The following is a 22,141-nucleotide window of genomic DNA, read 5'->3' as shown; positions in this document are numbered from 1 at the left end:
GACAGTATGATCACCAGCATCAGAAGAGTGACAGTATGATCACCAGCATCACAAGAGTGACAGTATGATCACCAGCATCACAAGAGTGACAGTATGATCACCAGAATCACAAGAGTGAAAGTATGATCACCAGCATCACAAGAGAGACAGTATGATCACCAACATCACAAGAGTGACAGTATGATCACCAGCATCAGAAGAGTGACAGTATGATCACCAGCATCACAAGAGTGAAAGTATGATCACCAGCATCAGAAGAAAGATGTTATTTCAAATGGATTTAAAAGCATGAACAGATTCCCGTCTCTCGGGAGACATTGGCAACCTCTGAGGGACGCTCGTGATCCAAGGAATTGTAACTATCTACCTCTTTCTTGAATCAAACCTAATTTACCTCCAATTCACCAGGAGCTGTACAAATCCTACGGGTTTAGATCCTACCTACAAATGTTAAAAAAATTCTGGCTCTCTCTCCTTCCAAAATGACTCAACAAATACTTATAAAAACCTACAGCCGATATATATATATATATATATATATATATATATATATATATATATATATATATATATATATATATATATATATATATATATATAGATATATATATATATATATATATATATATATTTGCTAACTTAATAGATCTCAGAATAAGTAATTAGAAATGGAAGCAAAATTTCACAAGTTACGTTTAGTTAATGAAGGGAATGGTTTATATTAATATTTTACACACAACAGAAAAGGAATAGAAATGTTAGTTACATATGAATGATCCGCTACTATGTAAGTTCAACAATACATAGTGTGAACATAGTGAAACATGGTGTGAACATAGTGATGCACACATGGTGTGAACATAGTGAACACATGGTGTGAACATAGTGAACACATGGTGTGAACATAGTGATGCACACATGGTGTGAACATAGTGAACACATGGTGTGAACATAGTGATGCACACATGGTGTGAACATAGTGAACACATGGTGTGAACATAGTGATGCACACATGGTGTGAACATAGTGAACACATGGTGTGAACATAGTGATGCACACATGGTGTGAACATAGTGAACACATGGTGTGAACATAGTGATGCACACATGGTGTGAACATAGTGAACACATGGTGTGAACATAGTGATGCACACATGGTGTGAACATAGTGAACACATGGTGTGAACATAGTGATGCACACATGGTGTGAACATAGTGAACACATGATGTGAACATAGTGATGCACACATGGTGTGAACATAGTGAAACATGGTGTGAACATAGTGAAACATGGTGTGAACATAGTGATGCACACATGGTGTGAACATAGTGAACACATGGTGTGAACATAGTGAACACATGGTGTGAACATAGTGATGCACACATGGTGTGAACATAGTGAACACATGGTGTGAACATAGTGAACACATGGTGTGAACATAGTGATGCACACATGGTGTGAACATAGTGAACACATGGTGTGAACATAGTGAACACATGGTGTGAACATAGTGAACACATGGTGTGAACATAGTGAACACATGGTGTGAACATAGTGATGAACACATGGTGTGAACATAGTGAACACATGGTGTGAACATAGTGAACACATGGTATGAACATAGTGATGAACACATGGTGTGAACATAGTGAACACATGGTGCGAACATAGTGATGCACACATGGTGTGAACATAGTGATGAACACATGGTGTGAACATAGTGAACACATGGTGTGAACATAGTGAACACATGGTGTGAACATAGTGATGAACACATGGTGTGAACATAGTGAACACATGGTGTGAACATAGTGAACACATGGTGTGAACATAGTGATGAACACATGGTGTGAACATAGTGAACACATGGTGTGAACATAGTGAACACATGGTGTGAACATAGTGAACACATGGTGTGAACATAGTGATGAACACATGGTGTGAACATAGTGAACACATGGTGTGAACATAGTGAACACATGGTGTGAACATAGTGATGAACACAGGGTGTGAACATAGTGAACACATGGTGTGAACATAGTGAACACATGGTGTGAACATAGTGAACACATGATGTGAACATAGTGAACACATGGTGTGAACATAGTGAACACATGGTGTGAACATAGTGATGAACACATGGTGTGAACATAGTGATGAACACATGGTGTGAACATAGTGATGAGCTCATGGTGTGAACATAGTGATGAACACATGGTGTGAACATAGTGAACACATGGTGTGAACATAGTGAACACATGGTGTGAACATAGTGAACACATGGTGTGAACATAGTGATGAACACATGGTGTGAACATAGTGAACACATGGTGTGAACATAGTGATGAACACATGGTGTGAACATAGTGATGAGCACATGGTGTGACCATAGTGATGAACACATGGTGTGAACATAGTGAACACATGGTGTGAACATAGTGATGAACACATGGTGTGAACATAGTGATGAACACATGGTGTGAACATAGTGATGAACACATGGTGTGAACATAGTGATGAACACATGGTGTGAACATAGTGATGAGCACATGGTGTGAACATAGTGATGAACACATGGTTTGAACATAGTGATGAGCACATGGTGTGAACATAGTGATGAACACATGGTGTGAACATAGTGAACACATGGTGTGAACATAGTGATGAACACATGGTGTGAACATAGTGATGCACACATGGTGTGAACATAGTGATGAGCACATGGTGTGAACATAGTGAACACATGGTGTGAACATAGTGATGAACACATGGTGTGAACATAGTGAACACATGGTGTGAACATAGTGATGAACACATGGTGTGAACATAGTGATGCACACATGGTGTGAACATAGTGATGAACACATGGTGTGAACATAGTGATGAACACATGGTGTGAACATAGTGATGCACACATGGTGTGAACATAGTGATGCACACATGGTGTGAACATAGTGATGAACACATGGTGTGAACATAGTGATGAACACATGGTGTGAACATAGTGATGAACACATGGTGTGAACATAGTGATGAAAAATGGTGTGAACATAGTGATGAACACATGGTGTGAACATAGTGATGAACACATGATGTGAACATAGTGATGAACACATGGTGTGAACATAGTGAACACATGGTGTGAACATAGTAAGCACATGGAGTGAACATAGTGAACACATGGTGTGAACATAGTGAACACATGGTGTGAACATAGTGAACACATGGTGTGAACATAGTGATGAACATATGGTGTGAACATAGTGATGAACACATGTTGTGAACATAGTGAACACATGGTGTGAACCTAGTGATGAACACCTGGTGTGAACATAGTGATGAACATATGGTGTGAACATAGTGATGAACACATGTGAACATAGTGAACACATGGTGTGAACATAGTGATGAACACCTGGTGTGAACATAGTGATGAACACATGGTGTGAACATAGTGATTTACACATGGTGTGAACATAGTGAACACATGGTGTGAACATAGTGATTTACACATGGTGTGAACATAGTGAACACATGGTGTGAACATAGTGATGAACACCTGGTGTGAACATAGTGATGAACACATGGTGTGAACATAGTGATGAACACATGGTGTGAACATAGTGAGCACATGGTGTGAACATAGTGATGAACACCTGGTGTGAACATAGTGATGAACACATGGTGTGAACATAGTGATGAACACATGGTGTGAACATAGTGAGCACATGGTGTGAACATAGTGCTGAACACATGGTGTGAACATAGTGATGAACACATGGTGTGAACAGTGATGAACACATGGTGTGAACATAGTGATGAACACATGGTGTGAATATAGTGATGAACACATGGTGTGAACATAGTGATGAACATATGGTGTGAACATAATGAACACATGGTGTGAACATAGTGATGAACACATGGTGTGAACATAGTGATGAACACATGGTGTGAACATAGTGATGAACACATGATGTGAACATAGTGAACACATGGTGTGAACATAGTGATGAACACATGGTGTGAACAGTGATGAACACATGGTGTGAACATAGTGATGAACACATGGTGTGAACATAGTGGTGAACACATGGTGTGAACAGTGATGAACACATGGTGTGAACATAGTGATGAACAAAATACAATATCTATACTAACATCAATACTATGGTATCCGGAAACCATCAATACACAGCCGATGTCATGTGTCACAAGTAGGTTAAACCCTAATGTTAAACCACCCATGCCACCCATACTCAAGTCCTTGAATGTTTTAATTCTTCAAGAAGAGGTAGGAGGATGGGGAAGGGGGAAGAAGGAGGCGTTGCCTTGAGGGACTCTCGATTCAATAACTGAAGCTGCTATCCCCTAGTTGATTCAAGCCCTTGATGAAGGGAGTGTCATACTAACGTATCATAGAGGCAGTGTATGAGTACAACAGCGTATGAGAACAACAGTGCTGGTTGTCTCACCTTGTTCTTCAGCTTTTGTTGTTGACACTGATGTTATTGCTGTTGCTGATCCTGATACTGATTCTGTTATAACTGTTGTTGCTGCTGCTTATTATTCTATCGTTGCTCCTGTTATAGCTCCTGGTGGAGATCCTGACGTTGCTGCTGTTAGTGCTGCTGGAGATCCTGTCGATGTTGCTCTAATTACTCCTGCTGCTTTTATTACCGTTGCTGCTGTTGTTACTGCTCCTGACGTTGCTGCTGTTATTACTATAGCAGCAGACCATCACAACGTGGGTCACAGACCATTTACGATCACAAACTATCAGATTACATTGGAAGACAAACATTTGCATCTTTCCTTTCATTCCTCGTCACGTTAGTGTTCAGCTTCGGAGTTTCATCTCACTCATCAAACCTCGTCCCTGAGCTCTGCTACAGGATTGTCAACGCCACCTTCAAGAGCCAGGGAAGCCCTGTAGCCGTTCCGAAGAGTGGAGCCTTCAGGAGCTATCGAAGTCCTGCGACGTTTCTGCAGCGAGAAGTTTTCGGAGTCGTCGGAAACCTTGAAGCCATTCTCCAACGAAGCCATTGAGGTGTTTTTGACGTCGCTAGAAACCTCCTGTAGAAGGAAGAAAATTCCACGTTAGGGGAGCACCTTATACTATCCAGGAGAGTTAAGGCGGTCTAGGTAGGCTAGATAGTGTCTGTGCTGGTCGGAGAGAGGTTAGGTAAGAGTCGAGGGTTGAGATAGGTTGCATGGGATCTAAGTGGATTAGATATGAATCCAGATGAGTTAGTTCAGGGTCTAGAAAGTCTAGATGAGATCTACCTGGGTTACATAGGACCCAGGTACAAGTACTGTGAACAATAAATTGTGATGGTGGCTACTGTAGTCAAGAAAAATATGGAGGATGGACATAGATCACCTTAAGATGGGCGTCGGAGGTGTTGATACTGAGCGATCGACTTCGGATGATCCTGTCGTAGGCCTTCTTGATAGCCAGCACCAGCACCAGGGGTAGTGGCGTGAACAATGTCGAGCAGGCCGGGATCACTGCAACGAAACACACACACTCCTCATTCATGGATTCCATGATTATTATTATTATTATTACTACTACTACTACTACTACTACTACTACTACTACTACTACTACTACTACTACTACTACTACTTTTAAAGCCTCTTGACTGTAAAACTGGTCGCCATCCGTCAAGAATAGTTTTAGTCCTAAAATAATGACTAAAGTGAATTTTCAGAGTATGTACACTTTATATATTTGCTTCATCGAGTGTGTCCCACCAACGCAGGGTGATCCAAGGCTCCCCCCCCAAAAAAAAACAAACAAACTCATTCACCATCACTCGTTCAACAGTCATCTTCCCAGAAGAGCACAGACGTCACAAAACAAGAGCTAAACTTGTACGAGCAAAGGCTAATGGTTTCCACCTGGATGAGCATTGGCAAGTACCTCACTGTATGAGTTAATCTCTGATACATCAGTAAGTGCACCTCATGGACCACTTGCTGTTATAACGGTGCGTCTTACGAGTCACTTTTATAACAAACTCAGCGAAGAGACGAATTTTTTTTATAAGAGTGAACCAACAAACGTCTCTCTTCAGAGTCTTCTACAGTAATCTACTCTGCTATCCTGTCTGCAAACAGACAGGATATTGCAGCACTAAATGAATTCCAAATGGTGAGGAACAGAGTGCAGAGACTTATAATAAAAGGAGCAAAGGCAAAGGACTATTGCTCAAAAATTGAAGAGTATAAGCATAACCCCAGAAAGCTCTGGCAACAACTAAAACAGTTGGGGTATAGCCATAAGCCAGTAGATAGGTTTAACATAGTACTCACTCTCGATAACGAGGTATGCCACGAAACATCTAAGGTGGCAAATTGCTTTAATTCCTTCTACACATCTGTAGCATCAACACTAGTAAGTAAACTACCAGCTGCATCAAATACCTTTAACACAGACTGATAAGTTTCAAACATACTATACCAATAAAGGGGTAACCCCAAACAGTTGTCAACTAGTAAGTGTATCTCATGACTTTATTCAAAAAAAACTAAGCAGGTTAAACCCAACTAAGAGCACAGGCCCGGATAACATCCCGTGTAAGTTCCTAAAAGATGGTGCTTCTGAACTGTCAATCCTTATTGCTCACATAATAAATCTATCAATCACCACTAATACCGTACCGGAGGGGTTCAAGGAGGCCAGAGTTACTCCTATCTTCAAGAAAAATAGTAGGTCTGATGTAAGCAACTATAGGCCTGTTAGTATACTCAGTATAATATCCAAAATTCTACAGAGGGCGGTGTACTGTCAAGTAGTTAAGTACCTTAATGACAACAACATTCTCCATAACTATCAATCGGGCTTTAGAAGATCTTACTCAACCGACACCTCCCTAATTAATCTGATGGATTACCTGAGAACTGAAATGTCAAAGGGGAACCTCATAGGTATGGTAACCTTAGACCTGCAAGAGGCCTTCGATACTGTCAACCACAATATATTATGTAAGAAACTTCAAGCTATCGGTATAGGTTCTGTAGACTGGTTTAAGTCCTACCTTAGCAACAGGAGACAAATTGTCAAAATCAACAAAACGGAATCAGAACCCCTGCCGATAGCATGTGGAGTTCCCCAAGGTAGTATTCTGGGTCCCTTATTATTCTTATGTTATGTCAATGACATGCCTATCAGTGTCAAGTGCAAACTCCTACTGTATGCAGATGACAGTGCTCTGTTAGTGTCAGGTAAAGACCCACAAGATATAGCTAATGTTTTAACACCGGAACTGGAGTCCTGCAGCAAATGGTTAGTAGACAACAAACTATCATTACACCTAGGGAAAACTGAAGCCATTCTCTTTGGCACGAAACATAAACTGAGAAGGATAAATAATTTTAATGTCCAGTGTAATGGGGAGCCCATCACTTTGGTTTCATCAGTAAAATATCTGGGAATCCCATTTGACCCATGCGTGTCAGGAGAATTGATAGGGAACAGTGTAGTAAAGAAAGCGAATGCCAGACTGAAGTTCCTGTATAGACAAGCACAGCGTCTACCTGAAAATGGTATACAATACCGACAGGTTGTTAGGTAAGACACATAAGCAACAGTTAGACAACTTTATTCCGAAACGTTTCGCCTACACAGTAGGCTTCTTCAGTCAAATTCAGAAAATAGGCAGGAACAGTAGAGATGTGAAGACGATGTAATCAGTCCATCACCCTTGTAGTCGTAGAATTTGAGGTTGTCAGTCCCTCGGCCTGGAGAAGTTCAGTTCCATAGTCAGGAACTATCTGAAGATCAAGCGACAGTGCGGAGACTTAAATACTGTCGGAAGGAGAGGTGCAGAGTAGTAGTAGTAGTAGTAGTAGTGAGAATGTAACCACTGATAGGTCATGTCCCTCTCAGATCCAACACTTCTCACTTGAAAAGCTTGTCAAAGGTGTTTTCTGTACCAAGATGCCATGTGTTGCAGTGTCTGACAAGATGAACATCAAAATGGTATACAATACCGACAGGTTGTTAGGTAAGACACATATGCAACAGTTAGACAACTTTATTCCGAAACGTTTCGCCTACACAGTAGGCTTCTTCAGTCGAATTCAGAAAATAGGCAGGAACAGTAGAGATGTGAAGACGATGTAATCAGTCCATCACCCATGTAGTCGTAGAATTTGAGGTTGTCAGTCCCTCGGCCTGGAGAAGTTCAGTTCCATAGTCAGGAACTATCTGAAGATCAAGCGACAGTGCGGAGACTTAAATACTGTCGGAAGGAGAGGTGCAGAGTAGTAGTAGTAGTAGTAGTAGTAGTGAGAATGTAACCACTGATAGGTCATGTCCCTCTCAGATCCAACACTTCTCACTTGAAAAGCTTGTCAAAGGTGTTTTCTGTACCAAGATGCCATGTGTTGCAGTGTCTGACAAGATGAACATCAAAATGGTATACAATACCGACAGGTTGTTAGGTAAGACACATATGCAACAGTTAGACAACTTTATTCCGAAACGTTTCGCCTACACAGTAGGCTTCTTCAGTCGAATTCAGAAAATAGGCAGGAACAGTAGAGATGTGAAGACGATGTAATCAGTCCATCACCCTTGTAGTCGTAGAATTTGAGGTTGTCAGTCCCTCGGCCTGGAGAAGTTCAGTTCCATAGTCAGGAACTATCTGAAGATCAAGCGACAGTGCGGAGACTTAAATACTGTCGGAAGGAGAGGTGCAGGGTAGTAGTAGTAGTAGTAGTAGTAGTAGTGAGAGGCAACTGAGAGGTCATGTCGGTATTGTATACCATTTTGATGTTCATCTTGTCAGACACTGCAACACATGGCATCTTGGTACAGAAAACACCTTTGACAAGCTTTTCAAGTGAGAAGTGTTGGATCTGAGAGGGACATGACCTATCAGTGGTTACATTCTCACTACTACTACTACTACTACTACTCTGCACCTCTCCTTCCGACAGTATTTAAGTCTCCGCACTGTCGCTTGATCTTCAGATAGTTCCTGACTATGGAACTGAACTTCTCCAGGCCGAGGGACTGACAACCTCAAATTCTACGACTACAAGGGTGATGGACTGATTACATCGTCTTCACATCTCTACTGTTCCTGCCTATTTTCTGAATTCGACTGAAGAAGCCTACTGTGTAGGCGAAACGTTTCGGAATAAAGTTGTCTAACTGTTGCATATGTGTCTTACCTAACAACCTGTCGGTATTGTATACCATTTTGATGTTCATCTTGTCAGACACTGCAACACATTTCATCTTGGTACAGAAAACACCTTTGACAAGCTTTTCAAGTGAGAAGTGTTGGATCTGAGAGGGACATGACCTATCAGTGGTTACATTCTCACTACTACTACTACTACTACTACTACTCTGCACCTCTCCTTCCGACAGTATTTAAGTCTCCGCACTGTCGCTTGATCTTCAGATAGTTCCTGACTATGGAACTGAACTTCTCCAGGCCGAGGGACTGACAACCTCAAATTCTACGACTACAAGGGTGATGGACTGATTACATCGTCTTCACATCTCTACTGTTCCTGCCTATTTTCTGAATTCGACTGAAGAAGCCTACTGTGTAGGCGAAACGTTTCGGAATAAAGTTGTCTAACTGTTGCATATGTGTCTTACCTAACAACCTGTCGGTATTGTATACCATTTTGATGTTCATCTTGTCAGACACTGCAACACATGGCATATTGGTACAGAAAACACATTTGACAAGCTTTTCAAGTGAGAAGTGTTGGATCTGAGAGGGACATGACCTATCAGTGGTTACATTCTCACTACTACTACTACTACTACTACTCTGCACCTCTCCTTCCGACAGTATTTAAGTCTCCGCACTGTCGCTTGATCTTCAGATAGTTCCTGACTATGGAACTGAACTTCTCCAGGCCGAGGGACTGACCACCTCAAATTCTACGACTACAAGGGTGATGGACTGATTACATCGTCTTCACATCTCTACTGTTCCTGCCTATTTTCTGAATTCGACTGAAGAAGCCTACTGTGTAGGCGAAACGTTTCGGAATAAAGTTGTCTAACTGTTGCATATGTGTCTTACCTAACAACCTGTCGGTATTGTATACCATTTTGATGTTCATCTTGTCAGACACTGCAACACATGGCATCTTGGTACAGAAAACACCTTTGACAAGCTTTTCAAGTGAGAAGTGTTGGATCTGAGAGGGACATGACCTATCAGTGGTTACATTCTCACTACTACTACTACTACTACTACTCTGCACCTCTCCTTCCGACAGTATTTAAGTCTCCGCACTGTCGCTTGATCTTCAGATAGTTCCTGACTATGGAACTGAACTTCTCCAGGCCGAGGGACTGACAACCTCAAATTCTACGACTACAAGGGTGATGGACTGATTACATCGTCTTCACATCTCTACTGTTCCTGCCTATTTTCTGAATTCGACTGAAGAAGCCTACTGTGTAGGCGAAACGTTTCGGAATAAAGTTGTCTAACTGTTGCATATGTGTCTTACCTAACACACAGCGTCTACCTACTGAGGCTCGCAGGACCCTATGTCTAGCCCTTATACAAAGCCATATGGATTACGCTTGTTCTTCATGGTACTCTGCCTTGACAAAAAAACTGAAAGACAGACTGCAAATCACACAGAACAAATTCGTAAGATTCATCCTGGGGCTGGGACCAAGACAGCATGTAGGCCAGAATGAATTACAGCAGTTGGATATGCTGAATGTTGAAGACAGAGTAAAACAACTGAAGCTAAATCATGTTTATAAAATTGCTCACAGTGTCCAGAATATCTTGCTGTCAGTTTTGTCAAGGTTGGGAACCAAAGCAATCATAGTACTAGGGGGAGAGAGCACAACTTTGTAGTACCCACAGTCATTGGCCAGGCGTCAAACACCTTTTATTGTACAGCAATAAAGGAATGGAACAGACTACCCGCACATGTCAAAGCCAGTCATAGTATGAACCAGTTCAAGAAGAGTGCCAAAAGATGTCTGATGAATGTAGCTACAGAAAGGGAGGGGAATGATTTTCTAGTTTTTAGCTAACATACGTGTAAATTTTACCTTATTCCTAGTAATGACCCTCGTATTGTAGATAGTCTTAATGACCCTCGTGTAGTAGATAGTCTTTTTAGTATGATAATAAGATGTTATCTTCATTGTAGAATAATAAGAAAATATTATAACCTTTATATTATAATAATAAGGTAAAAGGACCCCAATGGAAATAAGTCACTGACTTTTTTGGGTTATTCTAGGTTCTCTACACATATGCTGCTATGTACGATAATTCTATGTAACTGTATTTGTGTATACCTGAATAAACTTACTTAACCAGTGTTGTCTCTGTCTCGTCTGCTCTCTCATCATCTTACACAGTAGACGACTTCCTCTAGGATTTGTTATTCTCTGAATTACACAATATACGTCGTTCTCTAAAATACATTATTCTTACAGACAAAATGCAAGTCTCCCCCTAGAATTTCCTATCTTTGACTTACAATAAACTTCTTCAGGTTCTGCTCTTTGACTGACTGAACAGATATCCTTCGATCAAGCACATTATCATTCCCTCCGGCACACTACAGCAGTAGGTCTCCTACAGACCTGCACACTACAGCAGTAGGTGTCCCGCAGGAACCTGCACACTACAGTAGTAGGTCTCCCTCAGGAACCTCCGGCACACTACAGCAGTAGGTCTCCCTCAGGAACCTGCACACTACAGCAGTAGGTCTCCTGCAGGAACCTGCACACTACAGCAGTAGGTCTCCCTCAGGAATCTCCACACTACAGCAGTAGGTCTCCCGCAGGAGCCTCCGGCACACTACAGCAGTAGGTCTCCCTCAGGAACCTCCGGCACACTACAGCAGTAGGTCTCCCTCAGGAACCTGCACACTACAGCAGTAGGTCTCCTGCAGGAACCTGCACACTACAGCAGTAGGTCTCCTGCAGGAACTTGCACACTACAGCAGTAGGTCTCCCTCAGGAACCTGCACACTATAGCAGTAGGTCTCCCTCAGGAACCTACACACTACAGCAGTAGGTCTCCTGCAGGAACATGCACACTACAGCAGTAGGTCTCCCTCAGGAACCTGCACACTACATCAGTAGGTCTCCCTCAGGAACCTGCACACTACAGCAGTAGGTCTCCTGCAGGAACCTGCACACTACAGCAGTAGGTGTCCCTCAGGAACCTGCACACTACAGCAGTAGGTCTGACCTCAGGAACCTCCGACATACACTCACCAGCAGCGAGCTCGCCGCTGGGGGACGAGAGGACCAGCTGGAGAATGATGAGGGCGATGGTGGCGTTCTGCACGCCCGTCTCCACGCTGATGGCGATCACCTCCGGCGTGGAGAGGCGGAAGACGATGGCCAGCACCATGCCACCAAGGTAGCCCAGCGTCGGCAGCAGGAATCCCGACAGCAATATCTGTAGGGAAGGAAGTAACGATTGACAGCACACGGGGAAAAACAGACACAGAGGATTTTGAAATACATACGAAGGTTATCTGAGGAGAAGAATTATCTTTTTTTTTCTAATTTTAGGTCTCTCCTGACTTATCTTCTTTCTACAATAAGGTCTTTCGTGAATTATTTAGGTGGGGGGGAGGCAGCGGTGGGGGGGTGAGGCAGCGGTGGGGGGGGAGGCAGCGGTGGGGGGGGTGAGGCAGCGGTGTGGTGGTGCAGGCAGCGGTGTGGCGGTGCAGGCAGCGGTGTGGTGGTGCAGGCAGAGGTGTGGCGGTGCAGGCAGCGGTGTGGCGGTGCAGGCAGCGGTGGGGGGTGAGGCAGCGGTGGGGGGTGAGGCAGCGGTGGGGGGGGTGAGGCAGCGGTGGGGGGTGAGGCAGCGGTGGGGGGGGAGGCAGCGGTGGGGGGGTGAGGCAGCGGTGGGGGAGGTGAGGCAGCGGTGGGGGGGGTGAGGCAGCGGTGGGGGAGGTGAGGCAGCGGTGGGGGGGGGAGGCAGCGGTGGGGGAGGTGAGGCAGCGGTGGGGGGTGAGGCAGCGGTGGGGGAGGTGAGGCAGCGGTGGGGGGGGAGGCAGCGGTGGGGGAGGTGAGGCAGCGGTGGGGGGTGAGGCAGCGGTGGGGGGTGAGGCAGCGGTGGGGGGTGAGGCAGCGGTGGGGGGTGAGGCAGCGGTGGGGGGGAGGCAGCGGTGGGGGAGGTGAGGCAGCGGTGGGGGAGGTGAGGCAGCGGTGGGGGGGGTGAGGCAGCGGTGGGGGAGGTGAGGCAGCGGTGGGGGGGGGGAGGCAGCGGTGGGGGAGGTGAGGCAGCGGTGGGGGGTGAGGCAGCGGTGGGGGGTGAGGCAGCGGTGGGGGGTGAGGCAGCGGTGGGGGGTGAGGCAGCGGTGGGGGGGAGGCAGCGGTGGGGGAGGTGAGGCAGCGGTGGGGGAGGTGAGGCAGCGGTGGGGGGGTGAGGCAGCGGTGGGGGAGGTGAGGCAGCGGTGGGGGGGGAGGCAGCGGTGGGGGAGGTGAGGCAGCGGTGGGGGAGGTGAGGCAGCGGTGGGGGGGGGGAGGCAGCGGTGGGGGAGGTGAGGCAGCGGTGGGGGGGTGAGGCAGCGGTGGGGGAGGTGAGGCAGCGGTGGGGGGGGTGAGGCAGCGGTGGGGGAGGTGAGGCAGCGGTGGGGGGGGAGGCAGCGGTGGGGGAGGTGAGGCAGCGGTGGGGGGTGAGGCAGCGGTGGGGGAGGTGAGGCAGCGGTGGGGGGGGAGGCAGCGGTGGGGGAGGTGAGGCAGCGGTGGGGAGTGAGGCAGCGGTGGGGGGTGAGGCAGCGGTGGGGGGTGAGGCAGCGGTGGGGGGGAGGCAGCGGTGGGGGAGGTGAGGCAGCGGTGGGGGAGGTGAGGCAGCGGTGGGGGGGTGAGGCAGCGGTGGGGGAGGTGAGGCAGCGGTGGAGGGGGAGGCAGCGGTGGGGGAGGTGAGGCAGCGGTGGGGGGTGAGGCAGCGGTGGGGGGTGAGGCAGCGGTGGGGGGTGAGGCAGCGGTGGGGGGTGAGGCAGCGGTGGGGGGGAGGCAGCGGTGGGGGAGGTGAGGCAGCGGTGGGGGAGGTGAGGCAGCGGTGGGGGGGGTGAGGCAGCGGTGGGGGAGGTGAGGCAGCGGTGGGGGGGGGAGGCAGCGGTGGGGGGGTGAGGCAGCGGTGGGGTGAGGCAGCGGTGGGGGGTGAGGCAGCGGTGGGGGGGTGAGGCAGCGGTGGGGGGGTGAGGCAGCGGTGGGGTGAGGCAGCGGTGGGGGGGTGAGGCAGCGGTGGGGGGGTGAGGCAGCGGTGGGGGAGGTGAGGCAGCGGTGGGGGGGGAGGCAGCGGTGGGGGAGGTGAGGCAGCGGTGGGGGGGGTGAGGCAGCGGTGGGGGAGGTGAGGCAGCGGTGGGGGGGTGAGGCAGCGGTGGGGGGGTGAGGCAGCGGTGGGGGGAGGCAGCGGTGGGGGGGTGAGGCAGCGGTGGGGGGGTGAGGCAGCGGTGGGGGGGTGAGGCAGCGGTGGGGGGGGGGGTGAGGCAGCGGTGGGGAGGTGAGGCAGCGGTGGGGGGAGGCAGCGGTGGGGGGGGTGAGGCAGCGGTGTAACTAACACACCACAAACGAGGACAATGATCGTTATTTAATATTTCCTGACCAATAAAAAATGTAAATTAATTTTTATTTAATGAAGTATACACATATAGCTCATGCAGTACAAGGAATGCTGGAGGCTCTATCCTCCGTCCTGGAATACTAAGAGAGAATACACCCTTCATGTGACTTACCTTCCAGGTGAAGATGCTGAAGATGTAGTGGTACGCGTACACACCGAAGGTGAGTATGAAGACGATGTTGAAGGCTGACATGGGTGTGAGAATCTTGGAACAATATTTCACACTCCTGCAACACAAGTTAATATTTCTCACTCCTGCAACACAAGTTAATATTTCACACTCCTGCAACACAAGTTAATATTTCACACTCCTGCAACACAAGTTAATATTTCACACTCCTGCAACACAAGTTAATATTTCACACTCCTGCAACACAAGTTAATATTTCACACTCCTGCAACACAAGTTAATATTTCACACTCCTGCAACACAAGTTAATATTTCACACTCCTGCAACACAAGTTAATATTTCACACTCCTGCAACACAAGTTAATATTTCACACTCCTGCAACACAAGTTAATATTTCACACTCCTGCAACACAAGTTAATATTTCACACTCCTGCAACACAAGTTAATATTTCACACCTGAAACACAAGTTAATATTTCACACTCCTGCAACACAAGTTAATATTTCACATTCCAGCAACACAAGTTAATATTTCACACTCCTGCAACACAAGTTAATATTTCACACTCCTGCAACACAAGTTAATATTTCACATTCCAGCAACACAAGTTAATATTTCACACTCCTGCAACACAAGTTAATATTTCACATTCCAGCAACACAAGTTAATATTTCACACTCCTGCAACACAAGTTAATATTTCACACTCCAGCAACACAAGTTAATATTTCACACTCCTGCAACACAAGTTAATATTTCACACTCCAGCAACACAAGTTAATATTTCACACTCCTGCAACACAAGTTAATATTTCACACTCCTGCAACACAAGTTAATATTTCACACTCCTGCAACACAACTTAATATTTCACACTCCTGCAACACAAGTTAATATTTCACACTCCTGCAACACAAGTTAATGTTTCACACTCCTGCAACACAAGTTAATATTTCACACTCCTGCAACACGTGTACAAGCACTGTTGTCATCGCACACACGTCAAGAGAGATACACACTCATCTGAATATATACAAAGTCACTGGTATTTGGTTAATGGGTTTTAAAGCCTATCAGCGCTGTAGCCGGGTCCAGACAACTCACCACTCAGAGTGCACTCACTTTGGGTAGAATACTTGCAGGATGATGCCCAGACCGCAGGGTATGATGAGTGTGACCACAGTGAGGGCGATGTTGTCGTACGGGATGACGAAGGAGGCATCCTGCAGGATTAGGGGACCCATCAACAGCACCCACAACGGCACAGCGGCTGTGGGGAGGGTGCGCAGTAAAGTGGATTGGCTGTGGGGTCGTACAGAAGAGGTGGTATAGAATAAAATATTTGTACGTGAATGGTAATACAATGCCGACAAGATGAAGAATTAGACACATAATATATGATAATAATATCTTTATTTCTACAAGTACATGTACAATGACATTCTACTATATAGAAAGCCGCTTGTTATGCAGAGCATTCTGGGCGAATTAGGTCAATTTTGTCACAGGATGCGACCCACACCAGTCGACTAACTCTCAAGTACTCGTTTTACTGATGGATGAAGATGGACAACAGGTGTAAGGAAACATGCCTAATGTTTACACCCCTGCCAGGTATCGAACCCGGACACTCAGGGTGTGAAGCGAGAGCTTTGCCTACCAGGCAGGGGTGTAAGGAAACATGCCTAATATTTACACCCCTGCCAGGTATCGAACCCGGACACTCAGGGTGTGAAGCGAGAGCTTTGCCTACCAGGCCACGAGCCACATCTGGGCATATCTTTATTTGTAAACGTTTTGTAATCCAGTGGCTTTATCAATAAAATAGAATAAGAATGTAAATAAAGAAACGGGAGGCAGAGGAAGAAGGAGGAACTTACACTGAAGGTGTGGATGGTCGGGAAAAGGAAGGCAGTAAAAAAAAAAGTAACCCGAAAACTAAGTTAGAGACGTTATAAGAGAAACAAAAGTTTTATTGCCGCAGGAACAGACTGGGAAGAAGAGGGTGAAGACATCGAAGAAGTTCCTACCGAAGGCACAGATGGTGGAGACTGTGGTCATCATGATGGAGAGGTCGAGGGAGCCGCCCAGCAAGTGAGTCCACATATTGGAGTTGCCGCCACCGGGCGAACTGCCATTCAGGAAGAGTCCCAGACGCATCATGTTGTCGTCAGGGAACATCAGCAGTCCCAGGCCGAAGGCGATCTGTCCAGGGAGGAGGAGGAGGGAAGGATGATAGGAAGACTTCGCGGGTTGTGTTGCAGGTGGGACAAAATTTTCTAGGTAACTCTTCTTTACTCAACACCCCCTCCCCATCCTCGCTGTTACGGAGTGCTTAAACTCTCTCAGAAGTGAGATACAAATTCCTTTAAAGCAATGAGTCTGAGTCCCAGTTTTGAAAGAGTTACCGCCTCTCTACGTACAATACCAACTGAACATTTTCTATATTGCTCAAGCTTGCCTAACCACCAGGTTTTCTAACTTTCCAGCCTTCGGAAAACACCGCTAACTTATCCATTTTATTAAGTAAGTAAGTAAGTTTATTCAGGTATACACAAATACGGTTACATAGATTATCATACATAGCAGCATATGTGTGAAGTACCTAGGATAACCCAAAAAAGTCAGACAAAGTGACTTATTTCCATTGGGGTCCTTTATTAGTTGTGGCGTAACTGTTTGTAGTTAATTGTAGATGGTATCAATAAAATTTCTTCATTATTTTTTTGGATTGTCTTAATCGAAAATATTATCCTCTCCTACACACGCTAACTCGAGTCTCACTTCATATGTGACACCTGTCGGCTCTCACATTCAAATTCAAATTCAAATTCAAAGTTTATTCTCTATAAGGATTACAATGCTGAGTTTACAGAATTTGGTTATTGTGTGGTTTACATGTAGTAAAATAATAATTACAGAGTGTACCACTAGAACACCTAACATGGCTTGACATTTCGGGCATACTTAGTTTAATTCTTAATTTTAAAATATTACAAATTATGAGGTAAGTTGGTATTATGGCTAAGTGACTAAATACTAGTTTGTGAGTTTAGCAATGTGAATGTTTTTGTTTTGGCACAGTACATAGTTTCAGTATTGGAGTATCACAGGCCAACTTATGACTAGTTAGGATTCATTATTTTAAGATTGAGATTAATATATCTGTGAGTGAGTGTAAGTGTGAACCACCAGGTGGTATCCGTGTTCAATAGAAATAACTCACTTTGTCTGACCTTCATTTGGGTTATCCTAGGTAATTTACACATATTTTAAATTATGTACGATAACTGCAATTAGGTGTACCTGTACCTAAATAAACTTACTTACGAGCTATTTGTTTTTTGTTAAACCACAAATAGAACAAACAGCTTCTTAATTTAATCTACGTATTACTTATTTAACCCACACACCTACCCTCCCCCCCCCTTTTTTCTCTGCAGTTCTAATTTTTGTTTATCCCGATCTTATAAAAATAAATTATGACAGACTTAACTCCGTATATAAATACAACGGGAATCTTTTACAGTGGACCAGGAGCTATAACTTGACCCCTGCAACCACAAATACGTGAGTACATCATTAACCACAGGCAGTATTAACTATGAGCATCACTAACCAAAGCGTCATGCAAACATCATCACCAAGCATGGAGATCACTTACCATGGGCATGAGAATATACTGACAGAAGATGCCGACGATGGGTCCCACGGGCTTAGAGATGATGCCCTTGACCACCTGCAGGTTGAGGGTGGTGCCCATGAAGAAGTACAGGACGGCCACTAAGACGGCGATGATGAAGGTGAAGGTATCAGTAGTACTTTTGTAGGAGAGCACCACTGACATCTTCATTACTCCCTCAGCCACCACCTGCGTCAGAGTAATGACATGAGCATCATCTGCATGACGTCTTCTACCACCACCACCTCCCCCCACACACATACATTAAGTGCAAAGGCTTGCAACAAGACTAGTCTCGAAGCTAAGGGGTATGTCATATGAGGAGAGATTAAGGGAAATCAACCTGACGACACTGGAGGACAGTAAAGTTAGGGAAGACATTACAACAACGTGTAAAATACTGAGAGGAATTGACAAGGTGGACAGGGACGTAATGTTTCAGAGATGAGACACAGCAACAAGGGGGTCACACAACTTTAAAGCTATTGAAGGGTTCTTGATCAAGGAAATGGAGCTACTCTCCCCTTCCTCAAGTCAAACTTGATTACCCCCCGTTCCCAAGGTGCTGTATGATCCCCTACTGGTTGATCTCTTCCCATGAACAAAACAACAACAATAACAACAACAACAACAACAACAACAATAATAATAATAATAATAATAATAATAATAATAATAATAATAATAATAATAATAATTAGAGAGATACTGATCATGTCCAGAAGGCAAGTGTTTGTATCTTCCTGGACCCGCTGGCCATAGTCTACAGTCAACGTCATAGTACTATGCAACTTTTTATTTTATCCTATTAATCATAAAGAGAAGTGCACCCTGAAAGCACATTAACGAGGTGTTTCGACTTTTCAAAAAGCAGTTACCACTGTTAATTACGAATACATTTTATTGGCTAAGCTTTTATAACAAGTGTCAGGTTCGAGTCTACCTCTGGTCTGAGATACATATCTTTATTTCAACGGCCGTCTCCAGCCAAGGTAGGGTGAAGCATCGAAGAGAAAACATTCACCGCCATTCATTCAATCGAGGTATTAATTCACTTGGTGACATAACTTACTTTGTTGTCGGCGTCATGAAGGACTACATGAAGATTGTTGAAACCCAGGAAGAGAGCCGTGATGTTGACGTATCCGTGATAGGTGATATTGGTGTAGCTAGTGATGTTACGGTCCTCAGGAGCGCCCTCCAGCACGTGGTAGGTGACGTTCCCAGGAACGCCCTCCAGCACGTGGAAGGTGACGTCCTCAGGAGCGCCCTCCAGCACACCGCTCGCACCCGTCACTCTCGACACTACCTGATCCACAATGAAGTAGAAATTATTGTATTACATCCAGCAACTGCTTAGTTAATGTGGTTTAAAGCCTATCGCCTACATGAGGGTCACTATGGCTGCATGTCACCTGTCCACCACCGGCCAATACCATAATACCTACAATAAGTATTAAACTCTCAGTACACACACGGAGTCACACACCTGCGTGTTATCACCAACATTATTACTTGTGCCTCTAGTTGATAAATAAGACACTTGTGTAACATCTGGATATCTTCATTCTGGTAATGTTTTGCCAGCCAGTGACTGGCGAAGTGTTTCCAGAATAAAGATAGCCTCAGGTTGAGCCAGTGTCTTATTTATCAACTTGTCGGTTTTCTGAACCATTTATTCACATATCTCTAGTCCTACTTTAAATGGAGCGTCTCCTCAAGGGAGGGCCCCAGAGTCCCTTGATAGTGGCGAGGGCCTTTTCATTCAAGGAATGGGACCTGTCCTCCCTTTTCTTAGATCGAATCTGTCTCTATTTCCTTGAAAGGCTGTACAACTATGAATCCAGGACTTTCCCTAAGTATAATAAGTGAAACGGCGCAGCAAAATGATCTTTGCAAAATTATCACGAAAAGTTATAAGTAAGTAAGTAAGTTTATTCAGGTATACACAAATACAGTTACATAGAATTATCGTACATAGCAGCATATGTGTAGAGAACCTAGGATAACCCCAAAAAGTCAGACAGAGTGACTTATTTCCATTGGGGTCCTTTAAGTTAGTAACTCTGGTGTTCTTTGATACTACTCCCTCAGGATGCCACAGTAGTTGGCTAATTTCCAGGTACCCACTTACTGCTAGGTGATCAAGGGCATCTGGAGTGGGGAAACATGCCCAGCCCTTCAACTAGTACCGGAGATCGAACCCGGGTAATTCAGACGTGAGCCGTAAGGTACTCACCGAGTTATTCATGAGTGGGGTGACGTGGGTGGGGGTGCCAGCGACGTGTGTGAACCACGTGATAACGTGTTCTGAACCATCCACCACCTCCAGCAGCTCCGTCGGATCGAACAACACTTCTGCTGCCTGCTGCTGCTGCTCCTCTCCTACTGCCTGTGGTGCCTGAGGGAGACGTGGGACATAGTAACAATATGCTGTACCTTCAGACCTTGTCAGAAGCCGTAATACATCGTTATATTAAAGGTTTTCGCTATTTATTATGAAATAAAATCGAGTAAAGTCTTTAAATGTGCATAAACAACATACAATATATTTTATCAGTGACATTAAGGGCACACAGTTATTATAGACACATAAACAAATATACAATCAAATCAAACACTGATTTTTTTTCCATTGTGGGTCCATGTTATTTGATAGGTTTAGGTATAGACACTTACCATTAATTATACAAAAAGGTGCACGTATGTATAATTGAACAATTGAACAGTACAAGTACACTATCCTCTCTCTTGTCGTTATTAGGTACTTTGTGGCCCTTGAGCTTTGCTGGCAATGTTGCCAGTCGTGGTGGCAATGTTACCGGTGGCCTGGTGGCTAAAGCTCCCGCTTCACACACGGAGGGCCCGGATTCAATTCCCGGTGGGTGGAAACATTTCGACACGTTTCCTTACACCTCTGTTCACCTAGCAGCAAATAGGTACCTGAATGTTAGTCGACTGGTGTGGGTCGCATCCTGGGGGACAAGATAGAGGACCCCAATGGAAATAAATAAGTTAATCCTCGATGACGCACTGTCTTTCTTGGGTTATCCTGGGTGGCTAACCCTCCGGGGTTAAAAATCTGAACGAAATCTTATCTTACCATCCTTGGTGGCAGCGTTACCAGTCATGATGTATTTATTCCAACTTTTAATACGATACCGTATACTATACAAGTCTACACACAGATCATCACATACACACGGAATCAGGATAACAGACTCGGGGAGGGACGGGGGAGGGAACGTACAGTAAATACACGGATTCCTAATATCAAACACTGAGCTTAAGAACGTAAACACCTGCTTTATAGGGCACAAAAGTCAATATTACGCTTATACTACTACTACGACTACTACTACGACTACTACTACTATTACGACTATTACTATTAAAACTACTACTACCACTACTGCTGCTTACCAAATAATGTAAAGTATCACGACACACTGAGTCAGGTGTTTCACAACCCACTGAGAGTCAGGTGTCACAACACACTGAGTCAGATGTGTCACGACACACTGACTCAGGTGTGTCACAACCCACTGAGAGTCAGGTGTGTCACGACACACTGACTCAGGTGTGTCACAACCCACTGAGAGCCAGGTGTGTCACGACACACTGACTCAGGTGTGTCACAACCCACTGAAAGCCAGCTGTATCACAACACACCGAGTCAGTTGTGTCACAACCCACTGAGAATCAGGTGCATCACAACA

General features: G+C 45.1%; 1 protein-coding gene across 1 annotated transcript in view; it reads right to left on the bottom strand.

Annotated features, from left to right (window-relative positions):
• Positions 1-3,008: 3,008 nt before the first annotated feature.
• LOC128687888 (ileal sodium/bile acid cotransporter-like) overlaps positions 3,009-22,141 on the bottom strand; it is a 58,001-nt gene continuing 38,868 nt past the window's right edge. Inside the window, exons 3-11 of the mRNA XM_070083838.1 lie at positions 20,662-20,823; positions 19,495-19,731; positions 18,405-18,611; positions 16,771-16,945; positions 15,863-16,010; positions 14,722-14,836; positions 12,245-12,431; positions 5,384-5,511; positions 3,009-5,076 (exon numbers count right to left, since the gene is read on the bottom strand). Of these exons, the coding sequence (XP_069939939.1) occupies positions 4,867-5,076; positions 5,384-5,511; positions 12,245-12,431; positions 14,722-14,836; positions 15,863-16,010; positions 16,771-16,945; positions 18,405-18,611; positions 19,495-19,731; positions 20,662-20,823 (1,569 nt within the window). The 3' untranslated portion in view covers positions 3,009-4,866. The remainder of the gene's footprint in view (positions 5,077-5,383; positions 5,512-12,244; positions 12,432-14,721; positions 14,837-15,862; positions 16,011-16,770; positions 16,946-18,404; positions 18,612-19,494; positions 19,732-20,661; positions 20,824-22,141) is intronic.

The sequence above is a fragment of the Cherax quadricarinatus genome, chromosome 10, assembly GCF_038502225.1.
Source record: "Cherax quadricarinatus isolate ZL_2023a chromosome 10, ASM3850222v1, whole genome shotgun sequence".
Classification (NCBI taxonomy): Eukaryota; Metazoa; Arthropoda; class Malacostraca; order Decapoda; family Parastacidae; genus Cherax; species Cherax quadricarinatus.
Note: the sequence above shows the minus strand (reverse complement) of the source record. Positions and strands in the feature narration are given on the sequence as shown.